The following is a 22,465-nucleotide window of genomic DNA, read 5'->3' on the forward strand; positions in this document are numbered from 1 at the left end:
CTCTTCCCTTTCTCCTCTTGTATGAAAAGTCCACCTGCTAGAAGTCAAAGTTTACTTGATGAGTGAAACTGCCACCAAAGCAAGGAAGATAAAAAAGTAGGGAAAAGTTGCCTGGCCAACATAACATTCTTCTGGCAAATTTTATGACATCAGTACAGTTTGAGAAAGCATGTAAAGCAGGAAACTGGGTTCATGTCAAACATATGATCGAGGTAAATATCCTATTATTTAACACTGCCTTTTGCTGGGATTTGGACAGTTGAAGGTAACGGGGAGAAACACATAGGAAGGTAAAAATCACTGTACTCTTACATTAAATTCACTTGTGCAGTAAATATTCAATTGCAAAAATGTATTGAAAAATGTTACTTGACCAGGACTCAAGCTGGGTTTCTTGCATACTGTGCCATTGTTCTATCACCAAACCAGCACAGACTTCATCTTTATTATCTTCTGCTGTATTGTCTATTTTGCCTTTGAATTCCATTACTTGACTTTACTTATTTCCTGTTACTCGGCTACGGAACATAGGGCCTCAACGAAGCATCGCCAACGGACTCTGTTTCCAGCCATCTTCCTTATCTCGTTCCAGGTCTTTCCTGCTTCCCATATTTCTTGCTCTATTGTTCTTCTCCAACTCATTCTTGCCCTTCCTCTCCTACGTTGTTCTTGTGGGTTCCAGCTCAATGCTGTCTCTCTATTGCAGATGGATCTTTCCTCAATGTTGTGGCCAATCCACTTCTACTTTCTTCTTTTGATCTGTATTGCCACCGGTTCCTCTTGCGTACGTTCCATCTTTTTTACATTTGTTCTTAATGCTTTCGTCTTTGTACTATTTATCTTTAAACCAACTCTTTTCCCTTCCGTATCCAAATCTCCTAATTTCTTTTCCATATTATGCTATGTGTGAGATAGCAGACAAATATCATCTGCAAAGTCCAAGTCTTCTAGCTGTTGGGTGAGACTCCAATTTATACCTCTCCTTTTTCCTTCCGTTACCCTCTTCATTACTTTATCAATTACCATCAGAAATATTGTTGGTGAGAAAATACATCCTTGCCTTACTCCTGAAATAACTGGTATTGGATCCGTAAGTATTCCCTCATGCACAACTTGGCATGTGGAACCATCTAAGGAGTTTTTAATAAGATCAATCATATATGCTGGAATGCCATATTCTTTTACAATTGTCCATATTTTCATTCTATTTACAGAGTGAAATGCTTTCTGGAAGTCTACAAATATAAGGTACAGATTAGAGAAGTATTCCATACTCTGTTCTATAATAATACGCAATGTATTTATCTGATCTATACAGGAACGGTTGCTTCGAAAGCCTACTTCTTCTCTCCGGATCTTTTGCTCAACACATCGTTTATTTCAGTTTAAAATAATTCTACTTAGAACTTTGCTAGGAACTGAAAGGAGTGTTATGCCTCTCCAGTTATTGCAGTTGGTAATATCTCCCTTTTTAGGTATTTTTACTAGTAAACCTCTTTTCCAGTCTTCTGGTATTGATTTTGTTTTCCATATTTTTGAAAAAAGTGGTTGTAATATTTCTATTGTCAACGCCATGTCCTCCTTAAGAATTTCTGGTGGAATGTTATCAATTCCAGGTGCTTTACCACTCTTCTGTTCTCTCGATGCTTTTTTAATTTCTTCTTTTGTTGGTTCTTTAGAAGTTATTTCATCATCTATTTCATATTCTGGCATTTCTTCCGGTATTTCAAGCAAATCTTCTGTCCCTTCTATGGCTTGGTTTAATACTTCTGAAAAATGTTCTTTCCATCTATTGAGCTGATTTTCCTTATTCGTAAAGTAGTAGTCCATCTTTATTTCTCACTGGGCGATTCCGTATGGTTTCCTTTTGAGACAAGATCTTTGTAATTTGGTATACTTCCTTCGTATTTCCTTCATTTAATGCTTTTTCTGCCTTCCCGGCTAACTCGCTGGTCCATTTTCTACGGTCAGCTCGTGCACTATATTTTACTTCATGATCCTTTTTCCTATATTCTTCTTGTAATTCTGCTTTCTTTTTCCTAGTTTTACACCTATTAATCTTCTGCTTAATGTGTTTCCTTTCTTCTATTTTCCTCCAAGTTTCCTCTAACATCCAGTTCTTTTTCTTAGGGTTTCTATATCCCAAAACTTCTTTTGATACCGTTGTAAATGTATTTTTCACCTTTTCCCAGTGTTGTTCCACCTCATCACCATCCAGCTTCCCTAGTTCTTGATATTTGTTTTGAAGTTGCAACTTGAAGTCCTGTTTTACACTATTATTCTGTAGTTTTCCAATATCAAACTTTGTGCTTTGTTTATTAAATTTCTCTTGTAATTTGTATCCTAAAACTGGCTACCATAAGATGATGATCACTTTTAATTTCTGCTCCACGTTTACTTCTCACATCTAATAAGGATGTTCTCCATTTCCTACTTATAGCTATATAATCTGGGGATACCCAAGAAATCTTATGTGTATTTTTATGTGCAAATAGTGTACCACCAATAGTCATTTCATTTGAGGCCCACCAATCTACAAATAGTTCCCCATTTTCATTTCTATCACCTTGCCAATCACTTGCTCCAGTCCAACATTTTCTGAGCCAATTTTGGCATTTAAATTGCCCATTACTATAATAACATCTTTCTTCTTAACCTTATTTATAGTGTCTTGTAATTATTTGTAGAACTCTTGTTTTTCTTCTCTTTCTGCTTGGTTTGTAAGTGCATAGCATTGTATGATGCTCACATTTCTAACCTTTGCCTGTAATCTGACCATAATTATTCATTCAGATACAGGCTTCCAGTCCAATATACTTTGAGCAGTCTTATTGTTTATGAGTATGCCTACTCCATTACGATGTTTATCATCTTCATTTGGTCCACCTGAGGAATGTCATCAATGTCATGTTGTCATCTCTCCAAATTCATGCCAACACACTTCGCTTATTCCCAGGATGTCCAACTTATATTTCTCCATTTCTGTTTGTACTTGTTGCAATTTTCCTGCCTCATATAATGTTCCTAAACATTCCTAAACCCCATTAGAGTTTTCTTTTTTTAAGTCCAAAGGTCGTCAACAGTTTGTCCATCCGGCTATTTCCTCATTTGGTTTCTTTAATAATCTATTTTTAAGGGTAGTGGGTTATTGGCCCTCTGACCCCGAATGCCATGATGGGGCTGCCATCTTTAGGCCTTGGCACTTGCCACTCCACAATGTTGGACACAGATGCAGATGTTCGAATTTGTCTGTTTGGGACTGGGTAAGAATATTAGGATAGGTAAGATGGGATGTTGCAGAATACCTTAGTCTGGCTTCTTTTCCGAGACCTGTCCAGCATGGGTGACCCTGCTGGTAGAAAATCTACCGCTGGCATAGCTCTCAGCCTCAACAAGCACGCAAACCCCTCTGCCCGCACGGTCAGTGCTACTTTAAGGTGGCGTTCCCTGGAGGGGTTTGAATTCCATTAGCAACTATAGAAAGGCATGATGGGAGACCTGGGTTTGAGCTTGTGCACATCCACAGGGACAACCACTCCTCCCAACTGCCAGGTTTTTGGATTGTATTTATTTTGTCTAATGTTTTTGAAAGACTCAAATTGTGTCTTTAACTCCAAGTTTAACAGGATTGAGAATATTTTCAAGTATTGCTCTAAATATGCAAGGGCATATTTAGAGGAGGTCCAGGTGTTCGGACTCCCTCGGAGGGATTTACCGAGTCCAAAATTAAGTAAGTAAAATATTTGGCTGGGCCTAACAACCTTTTTCGTATTCAATAAATAACTCATTAAATATTTTTGGTTGGAGCCACAGTGGTCTAGTTGGTAGCGTATCTGGCTGCCACCTGGGAGACCCAGGTTAAATTCCCAGGGTGGGTGGTCTAAGGTTACAGCCTTGTCCCCACTTAAAGCAGTTCTGGGGCCCAACTAGCCTCAATTAAATAGGTACCTGGTGGGTAAAGGTAGCCAGAGTATGGTGCTGATCACATCACCTCCAACCTAGCCGAGATCGATAGAATGTGGTGTCCTACCCCCCACATCTCCCTTCATATGCCTCTTGGCATGGTGCAAAGTGCAAGCGGAACTTTACCTTTTACCTTATACATGCCTGATGATAGGCTAATGAAACTGGACCTACTGTTTAAATTTGGATCCGAACCACTGCAAGGCAACCAAAATAATGTTTTTTATTGCTTTGTTTATTTACTTTACTCTTCATATCTCATTGTTCAGTGTACCATGAAAGTTGGAGGAATTATGATGATAACAATCTATTTCAGCCTTGGACCACTATTAAAAAAAAGAAGAAAGAAACAACTCTCATCTAGAATGTAGTCGGTTCTCTTTTCAGTACCATATACTGTTCATACAAAACAGTGTAAGTGTAGGTTACACTTATTCTCAGTGAGGTGAGTGAAATTTGAAATTCACTCCTCCCAACTGTAACACTGGCATGGCCATCTGCAAATTTTTTTCAAGGGAGGGGCAAACGAGGTACATTTTCCCCTCAAAAAACATTACTTCAATTTGAATTTATCATGTTCATACAATAATGAACACACATTATTGTTGCTGAAATGAAAGAAATATATAAATTTTGGTTGCCCTTTCCCCTTCCTGAAGTCCATGGCCACTGGGTTTGAGTCTGGCCAAAATGCACTTTGAATCTGTAAGCAAACATGACGTTTTCCATGTGTTATTTTTATATATTTTTGTACCAACAGACAAGCATTGCATTCAAATGGTGCAGCAGGGTGTGTGCAAGAAGCTTCTGAATCTTGTAAGGAAAAACAACACATCTGCAGGAGACATACGGTTGCAGCATGCCCTCCTTAGTGCATTGAGGTAAATCCTACAGATATTAGTGTAAATTTTGTTTTTCATACTTTACTTTGCCACACATACAATGAGGATTGTATCATGAGTATTAAAAAAAAATAAGCACAGAATAAAACATTTGTAGCAAACATGACTTTTGCTTCAATTCGACACACATAAAAAATAACTGCAAATTGTGCAAAGAATTGAAAATAACAAATGGGTTACAATTTTTTTTCAGCCAATGTGAAGAGGGGAAAAAATAGTTTTGTTTTTACCAGTTTTGGAATTTGGAAATGAGCAGAGATTGTTGCTTTTCTTAAGGAGTAGATTAGTGTAGCTCACATTAACTAACATTGCCTGAAGATTATGCAAACCTGGTAAGATTAGAATAATGTGTAGTATGGGGGATTAGATTTGTAAATAATCATTAACTTTGTGAGGAAGAATATTACTCGGTCATATCTGAATATGAATCTGTGTGTCATGTTGAATTTTCATGTTCGTTTCTGTTTGTAGGAATTTGGCTATTCCACCTCAGAATAAAAGCACATTGCTCTCTGATGGGTTGGTGGACACTGTTCTTCCAATGGCTTCCATACCAACGTTTCCTGTTGTGTTCAAACTGCTTGGAACTTTGAGAATGGTCATAGATGGACAAGGTAAGTTCAAATGCCTCAGCATTTAGCTAGAATGTAATATCTGGTTGTTATTATTATTATTCGCAGTGAAATTCATTTGGCATACATGATGGCTGTTGCACATAAGAAGTTGATGAAGGTCTGATAAATTTTGCATGTTTTTGTTTGATTGGTTCTTTAATTGAAACATATAATCTTAACACATTGAATCCCAGGGATTTTAAATTGGCAATATCTCGGAAACCCTGGCATTTTATGTGATTTTAAGCAATCTGAAACAATTTATTTTTTGGTCTTGCTACATGTTATACATCAAAATAAAGGCAATTTCTTTGCCTACACGATAAAAAAGAAACAATTAGAATCTGTGTATTCTTGCATGTGCTAGAGATGTTCAACATAGTCCTTGTTTTTCATATAATGAAAAAGTCTGTACTTTAATACTACCCTTAGTATGAAACACAGGCGGTGTGCAAGTAAATAACTCATTACAAGTAAATAAATAAGTGTTCCATTTCTTTCGATATTTCAAGTAAACACATTGGTCAAGTGCATGGGCACCCATAGGAGTTTTCTCAGGGGAGGTCTTCAAGATTCCATATGTAGGGTGTACTGAAATTGATCCTGTCATCAACATAAAAAGTAATGTTAGCATACTAAATTTCATTAGCCAGGAAGGGGAGCTCGAGCCCCCCCTGCCCCCATATGGGTGCCCATGATCAAGTGTGCGTATATGTGTGTGTGTGTTTGTGAGTGATGATAAAGCACTAAAAATATAGGCCTAGGACTGCAACAATGAAATGAATGTGCTTTCCATTCAATGAGAAAATGGTTCAAAATTTCACCACCAGGGTACAGCACAATGCAGAGGCATACCAAAAGAACTCCCAGGAACATTCTGCACGTGCATGGCCCAGCATCGTAACTCCAGCCATTCAAGTGATATTGCCTGTACTATGCACATGCATGGGACACTCGCCATAGGATATTCATGCTCGTGTATAGCACGAGCCTGGGATTTAATGTGTTAAGTGTTATCTGAAATCCACATTAGGTATTTTATAGGCCCAATAGTACCTCATGTGGATACCACACACAGTGGTAGCGTCATCACCTTGTAATCAAGGGCTCCCGGTTTTGAGGCACACAGTGGTTCAGATCCCACTTAAAACTGTAGGTCCAGTCCCGATTAACCTTACTGTGCATAAAATGGACTTAAAACAACAAATCAACCAACCAACCAATCCTTTTTTATTCCTGCTGTTACTTGGTCATTAGAGTAATTTAAAATTACTATGTATTAGAATTAAGAACTGATAGGAAATAATGTGATACTTCTATTATTGGAATAAGTATTACCATGTGATATCATTGTATCAACCAAACAGAGTATTGTTAAGGAAATATATGCAGATTCATGTAACCTTCATTCTCCTTAATTTTATCATTGACTGTTAATCTATATTCTAGTGTTTAAACTTCTATTTGTTACACTATGAAGTTGCAAGTAAACAATATTTGTTCTAGTCGGTTGAACATCTGACTACCACATAGGAGATCCTGGTTCGATTCCTTGGGTGGCTGATCTATGGTCAAAATTTTTCTGGCCCTCTCCCTGCTGCTGATTACCACCTCCAAAAATGGCTGAGATCGAGAATGTGTGGGGCCCTACTTTCACACCCTCCTAAACCCCTATACTTGCCTTTCTTGGTATGGTGCATTGTGACAATAAGTATTATATGCTCGCAATTTTAGTGTGGTCCATTGCAGTCGAAAGATTTTTCGTGTGTGTGTGTGTGTGGGGGTAGGGTATAATCTGAATATTAAGGTAACTGCTCGTGAACGTATGAAACTTAACCTTTGACATAATTCTCAGTTTATTGGAATTTTACATTCCAGAATTAATTACAAACAGGTTCATTTATATTTCTAATACAGGGTGGCTACTCACCGGGAATTCCTTGAATTCTGGGAATTATGCGTGAATTATTGGATCCGGGAATTGTGCGTGAATTTTTCTCCGTAGACGTGAAAAATTGCAACTTTTATTAATCAAAATACCATTGAATTAATACATATTTATAAATGCCGTGAGGTAGGTTTTTCACAGTTTAGTTTCTATTTTTATCTAGCAAGGAAAAGAAAGTTGCGTGGAAAATAAAACAGAATTCTCTCAATCCGTTTATTTCGTTAGTGTCCTTTGTTCTAACAGACTGAAGATTATTACAAGATAACATATATTGAAGTTGATTAGTTAAAAATTTGAATTAGAAATTCTTATACAATTACCAGTTTAGTATATCCCATAACATTTGTGACTTGTGTTTATAGATGTATTTCTAGTCTGAGTATGTGAAATGGTAAATGTAATTTCCTCACCTTAAATTTAATATTTTAAATGTATATATCGTTTAATTGTATTGAATTAGAATTTTTGGATTTGTTGGAATCATGCAGACCCTTTATACTGTTAATATATTTGCCTTTTCATGTGTGTGTTTGGTGAGAGGTTGAAATAAGGTTGAAATAGAGAAAGCATCTGCTTGTACCCTTGAATTTTTGGAAAGTTTGGCTTGAAAACCGGGAATTATACTTGAATTTTATCATGGCCACCCTGTAATAGTAAACAATAGTGATTCACCGATGCCAGAACTGACTTAGCCTACTGTATATAGTTGATCATAATTTTAATATTATTCTTAGTCATTATGCTTTTATTTTTAGATTTAGAATCCATTGTCATGAGATTAAATCTACATTCAAAATTGTGTATGCCTCGGAGTATGACTTAGTATCGCCTTAAATTCAGATTGTTTCTGTTTGCTCAGCTCTAACTCACAGATTTCACATATGCTCAGGTAGTCAGTTTCCATAATCAGCAGTGCTATTTATTTGCGTTGGTTTGTAAAGGTGTATTGCTATTGCAGAGGCTGCAGCAACAGATTTAGGGAAGAGGACAGAACTCATCAACCGTTTGGTTGAGTGGTGCCAGACGGAGGATCACCCAGGTGTTCAAGGAGAGGCCAATAGGCTGCTTGCATGGCTAATCAAGAACAGCAGGTACACCAACATCAGTTCTAATATTTCTAACTTCTCATGATCCATAGAATTAGAATTTCGGTGAAATACTAATTGATTATGGTACTCAGAAATAATACAGGATGAACATTAGTGTCTGCATTGCAAAATAAATACACATTCTCAAATCAGATGGCATAGTGCATAGGAAATGAACAAACTTGTGGAATCTGTATTTTATTTTATTTTTAATAAACATTAAGAATAGAAGTATTAATTTTAAAAAGAACAAATTTTGTGCCAACAATTTGATTGTCAGAACAGGCTAAAGCAAAAGTTAGATTAATAATAATAGAAACAAAGAAAAAAGTACAGAAGTACAGAAAATTAGTGCACGTTATAATTTATAAAAGTATATATATATTTTGATTTTAAGTTTCCAGATTTCAATGTTTAACCGACAATACATTCAGTCTTTCTAATCCAGTGCAAAAACTACTCAGCAAATTACGATTCTTTACAAGATTTTACATTTCTTGTTTATTAATTTATTAGTTGAACCTGTAAAAAGTATAGGTTAGTGGTCGCCGTGTTCCATCGTCATAATCTTTTTTCAGATAAACATTATTGTTTGCTTGTGTTAAAGGAATACTGGTGTGATGCAGACAATACTGGATGCTGGTGGCATTCCCTGGATTATCTCCATGATCTCTGCAGAGCATGCAGTTATGCAAAATGAAGCCTTGTTAGCAGTTACTCTATTGGCCTCTTTAATGCTTGACAAAACGAGAGAAATACTTGTGTCAAGTAACGTAGGTAACAACCTCCGAAAGCTCTTTGAGCGATGTGATAAAATGGAAACTGAAGTTATTCTAAATGCCTTAACATTAATTGGTCAGCTGTTAAAATCAGGTAAGTTGTTACTTTCCAATGGATGATTTGTTTTAACGTAACAAAAACTTTTAGTGCACAGATATGCAGGATGTTTCAGTAAAAATTCCTCATTTAATTATTAAGTCCTATGGTATTTTCTTTTAACTAAGAAAAAGGAGTAACAGCACATTTCATAATCATTTTGCTTGTATTTTATGTATCATTTTGAGCCAACGTGTATAGTGTAGTTAGCATAACACACTGGAGTTCCAAGGGTTCTGAGTTGGAATCCTGATGCAATATATGAATGTTTCTTTGATACAGTTCATCCCACTACACCTCATTATTATTAACCTAAAGAGGAAAATAGGAAAAGTAAATTAACTCAAATTAAAAAGTAACATAATGATAATTCTACTGATACCAATAGGGTAGAAATAAATTTACTGGTGTTGCACAATCTCACCTCCAAAAATTTTGTTTGAATCTCTGCCATAACATAGATACTCCATTGTGATTGCTATTTCATCAGGTTGTTATTCATCCTCATCTTTGTAATTAAGTAAATTATGTAGAAAGGCAGTGTTAAGTAACCAAAAAATACAAATATTAATTTACTCATAAAATCAATAACTGATATTTTACAATCTGGTATAAAAATTTTTTTGTATCTATGTATTGCTTCCATTGTAGAATGGTTTTTCTTGGGAAGTTTACGGTTCTTACAAGCACATAAACACACTTTGTGAAGAGCAAGTAATGTTCATTAGTATTTACAGTGGAAACGTGATTTTAAGTTTTCCAGGGGACCAAGTTGAAAAAACTTATGGGAAAATGTAAAATTGACTTATGGGAAAATGTAAAATTGAGGAAAATTTTATAGCATTTTGCTAGGAAAATGTTATGACATTCTGCTATGTTGGGACCATCAAGATTGAATGTATAATGCAATAAAATGTAAAACCGGGAAACGTAAAATTGCAGTTCCACTGTATTTCGATGTTTACAGACATAAAATGTACAAATGTACGAAAATGGCAGATGTTACAAGCTATTTGTACATCTGCACATGCTGTTAGAGAATCTATTAATATGTCCAATCCCAAGTAATTAAAAACAAAACGAAAACAAAATTTCTTTATCATCTGTATTACTTAGTTTAACAACCTATCTATTTTAGAGGTTTTTACTTCGGCCACATTTGCCCACTATTATTTCAGCTGTTTTCATAAATATCAGTTTTGTAATCACTGAATTGGCAATGTTCTCATGCAGGTAACACATCCACATGTGAATGTTCTTGTTACTATAATGTATGAAAATGTAAAGTTATTTAAGAGTATGTGGGTCTTTCAGCTGCTACAAAGAAGCACCTGGTTGATTCAGGTGTGAAGAGTCAACTGGTGAAACTTTCCGGCAACGCAGACAAGCGAGTGAAGGAAGAGGTACAAAGGCTAACGGCTTTGCTGGATGCAGGGTGACTGTTGTTTGGACGACAGCAACCCATTCTCACTCTTAGTCCCTCGGACCCACGGGAGAGCAGCAGCAGGGTTGTTGATTGGCCGCAGTTAGCTGATGAGCACAATACCAACATGTTACTACTTATATATTGTACAAGAATATTACATCTTTGTGTGATTTAAATGTCTACTTTTTCCATGTCTAGTCATTGTTGGAGTGAGAATTTTTCTGGTTTTTGAAAAATAAAGCTTTAGTATTACTTTTTGAAAAACTAAACTTGATCTAGGAGACCAGTTCGCCTATGGACTGCTGTGTCTTTATGATAATTGCTTCAGCTAAAGTAATTAAATGCTATGCTGTGCTCTGTAATTTGACCCAAAACCAACTTTAGGTTTTGGTGTCTTGGTGCATCCTCTTCCCTCAATTTCTTTTGGAGTTGGTAAGGAGAAGTTTGAAATTAAAGCATTTCTCGTTTGTTTTTTCCCCCATCTATTCTATTGTTAGACACACAAAAGGTGAAAATTGTTACATTCACATTTTTACAATGGCTTTAAAAACATGGTTACATGTTTGTCAATTTATTTTTAATATATGTGTGTTATAAATGTGTGTAGTATTATTTTTTTTTCAGATTTTTTTTTATTGGTCAACTTAGTCATATTAAGCATTTGCATTGTTTGCCTTTGAATTTAGAATTCCGTGAGAAAGCTAGTTGTGTACTGTGTACATATAATTTCTACATAATATGAGAATTTCCTTTTTTTGCCCTCTTGTTTATATATTGTATGCTATGTTAGTGCAGGAAAGAATTAGTAGTTTTTTAATGAATTTATTGTTTCTTTTTTTTTACATATTTTGCTGTAAAAATATTCTATTGTGACTTGTGTTACAATATTGCGTGGGCATTGTTTGTAAAGGAGTTGATATATTTTGTCAGTGATACTTAGAAAAAGTAATCATTGTGTTTGGATTTTCAATGGTAGGTTTCAGTTTTTCAGGTTGAAGGATAAAGAGAGAGAGATTCATCAGGTGTTCCAGTATAAAAATCTTGACGTAAATTATTTGAACAGTAATGGGGCAAGTATGGAACCTGATCTCATCTTAGAATACCTCTACAACTCATGAGGGTTAATGAAACCAAGGATGATAGACAATTGTTGGGTTAACTATGGATGTTTTGCTATAAAAATTCTCTCTTGGCTTTCCTTGTGCAGTTATTTAGTTGGTTTCTATTAAATCCTGACAGCTTCAGGAAGTCAATCATCTGATGCTATTAACATTATGCAAGGAAACATAAATATGGGCTTGTACGTGGTTGTATGGTCATGCACACTTCCACTTGATAAACAACCCTATTGAAAGTCGACAGTACCTTTACATCATACAGAGGTACGACTTCAGTATTTTCTGTTGCTATTTCTTTTTCATGTTGTTATTGACAGTATTTGTACACTTTTACCTGTTTCGTCACAGATGAGACCATCATGAAGTGTGTATTTTTAAAGTTTGAAAATTTTTAGCGCTCGCAAGCAAAGAACACTGAGTGCTTTGAGGAAGTTGTGCATGTCATGTATTAATAGACTGGGTGTACACAAAGTGTCTGACACATTTCAATTATTAATAAATCTGAGACTAATGAAGATACAAATAAACTGGTGGCAATGATAGATAAACTCGACAAGTTTTATGTCCTGTATCAGTACACTTCTGTATGTGTTTCTTTTGTCGCAAAGAGAACGTTAAGGCGATAATAGATTTTTTTTTCCCACGTTCGGGTCAGCATGCTGACATTCACAGTGGGTATCGCTTTTATTATTCTGGCTTTAGTTCATATGTTCATCACTTTTACCTTAGAAGCAATGTCAGTTACATATCTCCAGAGAAAAAATAATCCAATGGGGCTGTCTGGTGACCTCGGAGTCCAAGGAATGGGATAACCAGGTCCAATTCATCTTCCCAGAAATCGTTCATTCAAAAGATGACGAACCTTACAAAAGTAACAAACATTAATAAACTAAAAGCCAAAGTAAACAATGCGATAGCCACTGTGAATTTCAGCATGCTGACCCGAACGTGAGAAAAAAATCTGTTATCGCCTTAACACTCTCTGTGCGAGAAAAGGAACACATACAGAAGTGTACTGATACAGGGCACAAAACTTGTTCAGTTTATCTATCATTGCCACCAGCTTTATTTGTATCTTCATTAGTCTCTGATTTATTAATAATTGAAATGTGTCAAGACACATTTTGTACACCCTGTACATGATTGACTGATATGGTATATGTTCACAAAATTTCTAAAATGCATAATTATACGCAGCCATACCGAATAACCATTGGCAATCCAAACATGTTTTTAGAATTTATGCATCCATGGCATACTGCAGAGAAAGTTTTGTTTTAACACTTGTAAATTTTAGTATCGGATAGTGGAAATTCTCTTGATGTATTCCAGAGTATAAGCTAGGTACCAGTGTTCGTAATATTAGATGCATTTAACTACGCAAGGTTAAAAACAGCTTGGTTTTGACACTGAGAATAGTTATCACTGTGCCTCCCATTTTGTTCCTCGAGATGAACATTTTTAATCACTGTTTTTGCAAACCTTTGGATGTTTGTATGAATTAGCTTTAATTCAAATATTGTTAATAATGTAGAGATGTGTTTGTTCCTATGTTAATTGAGAGGATTTTACAAGGCCCAGGTTACATTACCAGATTGATTTTGGTGTTTGTTGACCATGTTGACAAAATAAATCTTGTTTTGAATGCAATACAGCACTGCGATGTTGAGCATGTCAAAGTTCTTCCATTAATATGAATTTTTTAAAGAAAATCTTTATAAGATTATTAGTTGTGGAACACTCTCTGCTTTTCTTTTAGTGTCGTATTGCATATTTTTGAAAGTGAATATAAGAATTGCATATCAATCGTGCGTTAATCTTTTTTGTACTATCTCTCTCTCTCTCTCTTGGACTGTAATAATTGTACATTTTCCTGTTATTTACTGCATCAACTGAAAAGAATATTGATGCACTTCTTTATATCAAACATGTCAGCTGCAGGTTTCTTCCAGAGTAGCATAATTTAATACATTCCAGTCACGAGTGCTTATCTTGTTATTATTGTCATGTATTGAAGTGTCCAGATGAATAAATAATGTTGCTTTAGTTGCCTTTAGGTGTTTACATATTGTAATATGCATGTAAGAAAATAACATTTTAACAACATGCGAAATTAGGAGTCCAGGGGGGAAATGCCCAATGTTCAAAATTTTCCGGAAATTTTATAAAATTGATATTAACACTACATCAAGATGTGGAACAAAAGTGTGTAACCCCAATGTTGAAAAAATACAGCGTGTCCACGCTAGAGGGATCGAGAAATAAATGCTCACAATTTAAAACCAGAAAAGGATATTGCTGTATTTTTCATATGACAGGAAAGGGAAACTCTCCGAGATTGTATAACACTGTTTTCAGACAGCTACACGGTCGCGCATGCACGTCAATAGCTTTTGTCTCGAAAGGAAGCCAGGTGCCATTCAGTAGTTGATCGCGCAGTGGAAAACATGTGGACACCGCAACAGAAAGTTCAGTGCGTGCTATGGCTAGCAGAAGAGAAATCTATTACTCTGATTCAACGCCGTGTTCGTCGTACGTGGAATGTGGATCCACCTGGTCATAAAGCGATTCTCCAATGGGACAGAACACTCAGAGAAACAGGTTCTTTACTACCGCAAACCGGCAAACATGCGAAAGTGTCTGTGAATGAGGCAACAATCGAACGTGTGAGAACGGAATTTGCAAGGAGTCCAAGGAAGTCTATCCGAAGAGCTAGTTCCGAACTTCAAATTCCTAGATCGACTATTCACAAGGTCTTACACAAGCGACTTCATTTGACTGCTTACAAGATCGAGCTTCATCACCACATAAAGCCAAATGATCGTCCGCTTAGGGCACATTTTGCAGCTGAAATGCTTCTGCGAATTGAAAATGACAACTCGTATCTGGACAAGATTGTTTTCTCGGATGAAGCAACCTTTCATTTATGCGGCAAAATCAATAGGCACAACTGCCAGATATGGGGTTCAGAGATTCCCCATGTTATTCACGAACATGAGAGACACACACCTAAAGTGAATGTCTGGTGTGGATTGACGAGGAACTCTGTCATTGGACCATTCTTCTTCTTAGAGGCTACAGTCACAGGACATGTGTATCTGGACATGTTGCAGAACTTCGCCATAGACCAATTTCCCCCAGGATCGATTTTCCAGCAAGATGGAGCACCGGCCCATTATCATCGACAGGTGCATGACTTCTTGGATGAACGTTTCGCTGATATGTGGATCGGAAGAGAAGGACCCCTCGCCTGGCCACCCATGTCACCCGATTTGTTCCCTTTGGATTTTTTTTTCCTGGGGATATGTTAAGGACGTTGTTTATCAAGGAGACAGACCAAGAAATTTGCAGGAACTGAGGGGCCGCATCACAAATGCAGTAGCGCTTGTGACTCCCCAAATGCTAGAGAAGACTTGGCGGGAAGTTGAATACCGTTTAGATGTGTGCAGAGCCACCAAAGGTGCACATATCGAGTTGCATTGAACATCATCTGAAACTCGGTGAGTTTTGTATCAAGTAAAAGTAAAAGTTTATGTTACCAATACATTCTGTTCACTAGAAATTATCACTTATTTCTCGATCCCTCTAGCATGGACACCCTGTATCTAAGAGTATAACTTATCACATTTTTATTGCTGTTGTTATTCCCATTGATATTGAATTTTTGTCATTTGTTACTTCTCTACCTCTTAATTTTGACACCTTAATTACAAGGCACCATGCAAACAATGTAGTTGTTGTTTGTTTTATGTATATCAGGGTGGCGACAGACCTGGAAAAGTCAGGGAATATCGTCTTCATTGACTTCGAACACTCTTTTGACGAAAACTGTTATAACTCGGGCACTATGGGAGCAATCTACTTCAGATAAGTTTTGTTTTGCAGCTAAAACATCATAGCATACAACCGTGTACAATTAAGATCACCGAACCGAGGAAAGGGGGATTGGGGGCGTGACCACCGAATTTCAATGAAAAAAACAACAAAAATCTGGAGTTTGCACCCCTCTTCTCACTATTTTCGGGAGAAGGTGCAAACCTTAGTATTCTCTTCAAAGAATGCACTATTCCAAAGAGATTGAAACTTGTTTCATGTTCCTGGGTGCCATACAAGTTGAATAATGAGCCAAAATGTGAAACTATTCGGAAATGTGTCATGGATATATTGCGGAGAGGGGGGAGGTTGATCATCAATATGAATTTACCCAGCCCTGCTCCAGACCTGTCAGAGTTTCAACCCAAACAGAAGAATATGAGGGTCCAAAAAGCACATTAATTTCGTAATCTGCACCATGATACCATATTGTTTTATCGGGTCAGAACGACTTAACTCTGATGATACCATATAATATCATCGAGGGAGTAAAGGTTAAGCCTCTAAAATATTACGTGGAAAATGCATGGAATTATCATTTTTTCTTGTCCTTATGGGAGTAGTAAGGAGACAGAACTGTCAACAGATGGAGGGGATGGGAGCAGGTGGCGCCGTAAGTATAGTTGTCGGACGTCGTAGTAAGGCATTTTGTTGGGCAAACTGATGGAACATGGAAACAAATAGGTTCCATTGATACATACGATTTTTGTCGAATATCGCCACCCGACAAAGTATCTCACTACAACATGTGACAGAAATTGCATGCGTGTGACTCTTATGATTTTTGTTCGATGTCTTCGGACTGCAACATCCAACAAAAATCGTATGCATAAACAAGAAGAGCTTTAGACTGCAAATATGCTGCTGGAATTGTATTACTCTTCTGGCTCACTTCACCTCATTTAATGTAGCAGTGCTTACAAAGGTTTTCTTTCATCATCCTGACGTATTACTGGTTTCGCAAACATACGTTTACAATCACATTGCACTATTCTTAGATATCAAGAAGAATCCAACAAAACTGGATATATATTTAATACTGTCATCAAAAAGTGAAACATAAATCTGCATTGGTGAACGTTATAAAAATTGGCAAGTGCATGCTCCCAACCTCAAATTTACATCATTCTGTGACCTGTCTGTTTAAACTCGTGAGAGATGGTCATTAATCTCTCTCTGAGTAAGGTTAATGTCCAATATTATGAAATTAGATACTAATAAATACGTAAATATTTTAATATATTTACTCGAATCATTCAATCATAAAAGCAAATCACTTTCTTCAAGAATTGACTTTTTTCTGCCAGCCCTGCTAAATTTTCACTTTCCATCTATTGATTTATATGAGGGGTGGCCAGAAAGTAATTTGATTGATTTTTCGCAAATGCCAAAACCGTGAAAAATGGTAATTGCTGCAAAGTTATGTTTAGGAATGTGCAGTGATGTCTGGACACATTTTTCGCCCTTTCTAAATATCGAAATAATGCGAATTTGGCATAAAATGTGAATTGTTGGCGTTTTTAGCGATTTTTTTTTTTAAAGAAATGACCTAATTAAAACAACGAAAATTTCCATGAAATCCAACATTCTTGTCTTTTCTATGCCATGTTTGTGTACATAGAACATGCAAGTTTTCCAACATTTTACTCGAGTAAACTATAGAGTTATACGTACATGGAATAATTCCGACAGCCACATTAAATCATGTATTTCCCACGATTTTCTCAACTTCTATCAAAACCATTTGCATCACAGAGCAAAGTGGCAGGGTTCTAACAGGAGATTGAGTGCGTATCTACTGTCAAATGGAATCCACATCCTCATATTTGTTGCACGGGATATGTTTTGAATTACCAAGCTAAGTGCACTCCATCGGCATTTGTCAAGCGAGTAATAATGGAGCTCAGTCGTTAGGGCATCTGACTACTATGCAAGAGACCCGGGGTCGATCCCCTGCGGGGGAGAACCGGGATGTTTTCCACCTATTCAAACTGCTCCGGCACCCACCAGGCATCATATGAAGGTGGTACCTTGAGGAAACTTTGAGGGATAAAGGTAGCCAGGAGCATGGTGCTTATCACATCACCCCCACCTTTAGCCGTGATCAAGAAAGTGTGTGGCCCTAACTCCACACCCCTTAACACCTTCATGAAAAAGTGCAGGGGAGCACTTTACTTTTACTTTCTCAAAAATCTGTTCCAACATATCAAACTGTCACGAAAATACGTAGACCATGTGATCTACAATTTAAAATAATCGTTTAAAAGCACAATGGAGTATTAAGTTTCGGTATATTTGGCAGATAAACAAAAACAAAACAAAAAAAAAAGCGAATTTTGGGGAACTTAATACTGACAAGTCAAAAAAAGATAATGCCAATTTGTTGGTGCCATAATATATCGGTATCTGTCACGTGAGATTGATTTATTTTAATTTTTTGGGTGCGTCGCCACTTATGGTCATTATGCACCCTTCAGTATATATGGGGGAAATTCCATTATCTAAAATCCTTACGTTAAAATTAAAAAAGGGGTATGGGAAATAACTTTCAAGATATCAAAGTCTCACGAAGAGGCGTAAGCCATGTAACTTACAATTTGAAACAGTAGTTTAAAAACACCATGAAGGAATAATTTAAGATATTTGCCAGAAAATGTGCTAAAATGAAAATGTGAATTTTGAGAAAAATAACACCGTATAGCCTAGTAAAAAATAAAAATAAGAAAATACACCAATTTGAAAAAAATAACAAAATATCAAGGTCCCTACCGATTAGGCATAAATAAAACATGAATATCAGTTGTAATTTATTGCATTAGTAACAATGAGTCTTAACCTAATTTTCGGCATAATCACCACAGTTATTCTGGCATTTGTAGTAGCATGGCACTAAATTTTATATGCCCAAGGCATATGTGTCTGACAGCAAAGACTGGAACTATCTCTACCGCAGTGTAGCTGTCAAATCCTTGCCCTGCCAGAAACCTCTTCAGTTAAACAAAGAGATGAAAGTCGGTACATTCAAGGCCAGGGCTGTACAGGGAGTGGTCCAAGATCTCTCACCTGAATTGATGCAAAGGGCCCGTGTGTACTCAGCTGTATGGGGTTGTGCACATTCGATTGGCCTTCCGTGAATTGTCTGACCATACACGATGTCCGGTCTGCACACCTCACACAATTGCTAGTGGCTCTGTGCCAAATTCTGAGTGTGCATTGTAGGCTAGGCTCGGCGGGAGACTGTATGACAGCTGCAATCTTTAACCTAGAACTGTCCTAACAAGGCTGCATTACAACTGTACCAGATTACTGCTACATGCCACTTCTTCCTGCCTGCATGGGTGTGTGTCTATCTCTGACCACCAGTGCTGCGTATAGGCACCATTGGAGCTTTTTTCAGGATGCCCATCGTATACGAACTTTCAGAAGCTTTTATTATTAGAGTGTTCCCGTTTTAATGTTCAGGTACCTATACAATGCAATTCTATAAATTCCTTGCTTTAAATTTCTAATACCTACAAGGGTTGGATAAAAAGTAATGGCAACACTGGTATAATTGCTACTTGACTGTATTGGCAGTGGAGCTCGTGTTACATTCCTTCAATGTAATCGCCCCCCCATCTCTACGACCTTCTGCCACACGTATGGAAGGCGTCTTACACCGTCAGCGCGTCCATCTCTGTCGATGTCCCGCAGTGACCGCCCTATAGCACGTATGATGGCTTCGCGCGTGTTGTAGTGCTTCCCACCCAGTGGTTCCTTCATTTTGGCAAAAAGGTCGTAATCACACGGTCTCATACCGGTGAATACGGCGGATGTTCCAGTACCTCCCACTACCAGTTATGCAGGAGCGCCGTCACAGTGTTCGCAGTGTGACACTTTGCATTGTCAAGCAGGATGATGGGACACCGTGCCAGAACGTGCCGTCGCTTCCTTCTAAATGCGAGACGAAGGTGGTGTTGCAAGAAGGTGCAGTAGTTCTTCTTGCCTAAACATATTGTTAGGGTGCTTGCACTCTCGTCCTCTGCTTCAGAGCACTGCTGTTTTTGACTGAATAACATACAATCGCACCCCACTCATTATACTTCCTCGTCTGACATTCCTTTATCAACCACGAAACGGTTGTGGCGCTGTGACTCGCCCCTTTCACGGGACAGCAGTGTTGCCATTACTTTTTATCCAACCCTTGTACATACCTTTTTCCACAGCATTAATGGTATAACTGCATGTTGTCAGTTTCCCAGTACTTCACTTGGATATACTGTACTGAAGCAGAAATCCCATTGATAATGTAAGGAAATATGACACTTTGTTTTGTTCGATTCAATTGTTTCACTTATATGCAAGAGTTAAGTTGTTTGCTTTACAGAGAAGAGAGCTTTATGCATTGAAAAATGAGTCCGCACTCATGGTTCTTGCAAGCAGAGGGTTCCAAACCTCAGTGGAAATATCAACATATAATACCGAGAATGTATAAGGAGACTGATAAATTACAAATTGTATTTCTTAATCAATCACTCTTCACTGATTTGAATTCAAACTGCAAAATAGTGAATTTGGAAAATTATTACAATTCACAAGCTAGGGAAGGATTACGGAATTTTGTCATATGCAGTAAGTTTAAAATAAAATACTTGATTATTTTTAAAGTTACGAATAAATGAGATAGGAGTGAGGAATGAATCATTAAGAAATACAATTTGTAATTTATCTGTCTCCTTATACATTATCGGTAGGGCCTATTATATGTTGATATTTCCACTGAGGTTTGGAACCCTCTGCTTGCAAGAAACATGAGTGCAGACTCATTTTTCAATGCATAAAGCTACTTCTCTCTTCTCTGTAAAGCAAACAACTTAACTCTTGCATATAAGTGAAACAATTGAATTGAACAAAATAAAGTGTCATATTTCCTTACATTATCAATGGGATATCTGCTTCAGTACAGTATATCCAAGTGAAGTAGTGTGAAATTGACAACATGCAGTTATACCATTAATGCTGACGAAAAGGGTATGTAGGTATTAGAAATTTAACGCAAGGAATTTATATAATTGCATTATATAGGTACCTGATTTAGCTAACCACACATTAAAACAGGAACACTCTAATAATAAAAGCTTCTGAAAGTTCATATACCAGGGGAATCCTGAAAAAAGCTCCAATGGTGCCTATACGCAGCACTGGTGGTCAGAGATAGACACACACCCATGCAGGCAGGAAGAAGTGGCATGTAGCTGTAATCTGGTACAGTTGCGATGCAGCCGTTTTAGGACAGTTCTAGGTTAAAGATTGCAGCTCTCATACAGTCTCCCACCGACTGCAATCTACCCTACATTGCATACTCAGAATTTAGCACAGAGCCACCAGCAATCGTGTGAGGTGTGCAGACCGGACCATGTGAGTGATAGTATGGTCAGACGATGGTGCAGACAATTCACGGAAGGCCAATCGAATGTGCACAACCCTATACAGCCGAGTACACACGGGCCCTTTGCATCACTTCAGGTGAGAGATCTTGGACCACTCCCTGTGCAGCCCTGGCCTTGAATGTACCGACTTTCATCTCTTTGTTTAACTGAAGAGGTTTCTGGCAGGGTAAGGATTTGACAGATACACTGCAGTAGAGATAGTTCCAGTCTTTGCTGTCAGACACATATACCATGGGCATACAAAATTTAGTGCCATGCTACGACAAATGCCAGAACAACGGTGGTGATTATGCCGAAAATTAGGTTAGGACTCACTGTTACTAATGCAATAAATTACAACTGATATTCGTGTTTTATTTATGCCTAATCGGTAGGGACCTTGATATTTTTTTTTTCAAATTGGTGTATTTCCTTATTTTTTATATTTTACATTACGGTGTTATTTTTCCCAAAATTCACATTTTCATTTTCGTGCATTTTCTGGCAAATATCTGAAATTATACCTTCATGGTGTTTTTAAACTACTGTTTCAAATTGTAAGTCACATTGCTTATGCCTCTTCGTGAGAGTTTGATATCTTGAAAGTTATTTTGGGAAATTTAATTTCTATACCCCCTTTTTAATTTTAAAGTAAGGGTTTTAGGTAACGTAATTTTCCCCGTATATACTGAAGGGTGCATAATGGCCATAAGTGACGAAGCACCCAAAAAATTAAAATCAATCAATCTCATGTTACAGATACCGATATATTATGGCACCAAAAATTGGCATAATCTTTTTTTGACTTGTTAGTGTTATGTTTCCCAAACGTTTTTGTTTTAGAACATTTATCTGCCAAATATACCGAAACTTAATACTCCATTGTGCTTTTAAACTATTATTTTAAATTGTAGGTCACATGGTCTACGTATTTTAGTGACAGTTTGATATCTTGGAACAGATTTTTGAGGAAGTAAAAGTAAAGTGCTCACCTGCACTTTTCCATGAAGGTGAATAGTAGGGGTGTGGAGTTAGGGCCCCACACTTTCTCGATCACGGCTGAAGGTAGGGGTGATGTGATCAGCACCATGTTCCTGGCTACCTTTATCCCTCAAAGTTTTCTCAAGGGACCAGCTTCATATGATGATGGGTTGGCGTCGGAGCGGTTTGAATAGGTGGAAAACATCCCGATTCTACCCCGCAGGGGATTGACCCTGGGTCTCTCGCATAGTAGTCAGATGCCCTAACG

At 37.2% G+C, this 22,465-nt stretch overlaps 1 protein-coding gene across 2 annotated transcripts in view; it reads left to right on the forward strand.

The window, feature by feature from the left end:
* The window catches only part of vimar (visceral mesodermal armadillo-repeats), a 51,724-nt gene extending 37,737 nt beyond the window's left edge, over window positions 1-13,987 (forward strand). For both annotated transcript variants that reach the window (XM_083111181.1, XM_083111190.1), the window contains exons 9-13: window positions 4,724-4,844; window positions 5,337-5,479; window positions 8,386-8,518; window positions 9,123-9,388; window positions 10,706-13,987. In XM_083111181.1, the coding sequence (XP_082967307.1) occupies window positions 4,724-4,844; window positions 5,337-5,479; window positions 8,386-8,518; window positions 9,123-9,388; window positions 10,706-10,830 (788 nt within the window). In that variant the 3' untranslated portion in view covers window positions 10,831-13,987. The remainder of the gene's footprint in view (window positions 1-4,723; window positions 4,845-5,336; window positions 5,480-8,385; window positions 8,519-9,122; window positions 9,389-10,705) is intronic.
* Window positions 13,988-22,465: the final 8,478 nt, after the last annotated feature.

The sequence above is a fragment of the Lepisma saccharinum genome, chromosome 1 (genome assembly GCF_977018435.1).
Source record: "Lepisma saccharinum chromosome 1, izLepSacc3.1, whole genome shotgun sequence".
Classification (NCBI taxonomy): domain Eukaryota; kingdom Metazoa; phylum Arthropoda; class Insecta; order Zygentoma; family Lepismatidae; genus Lepisma; species Lepisma saccharinum.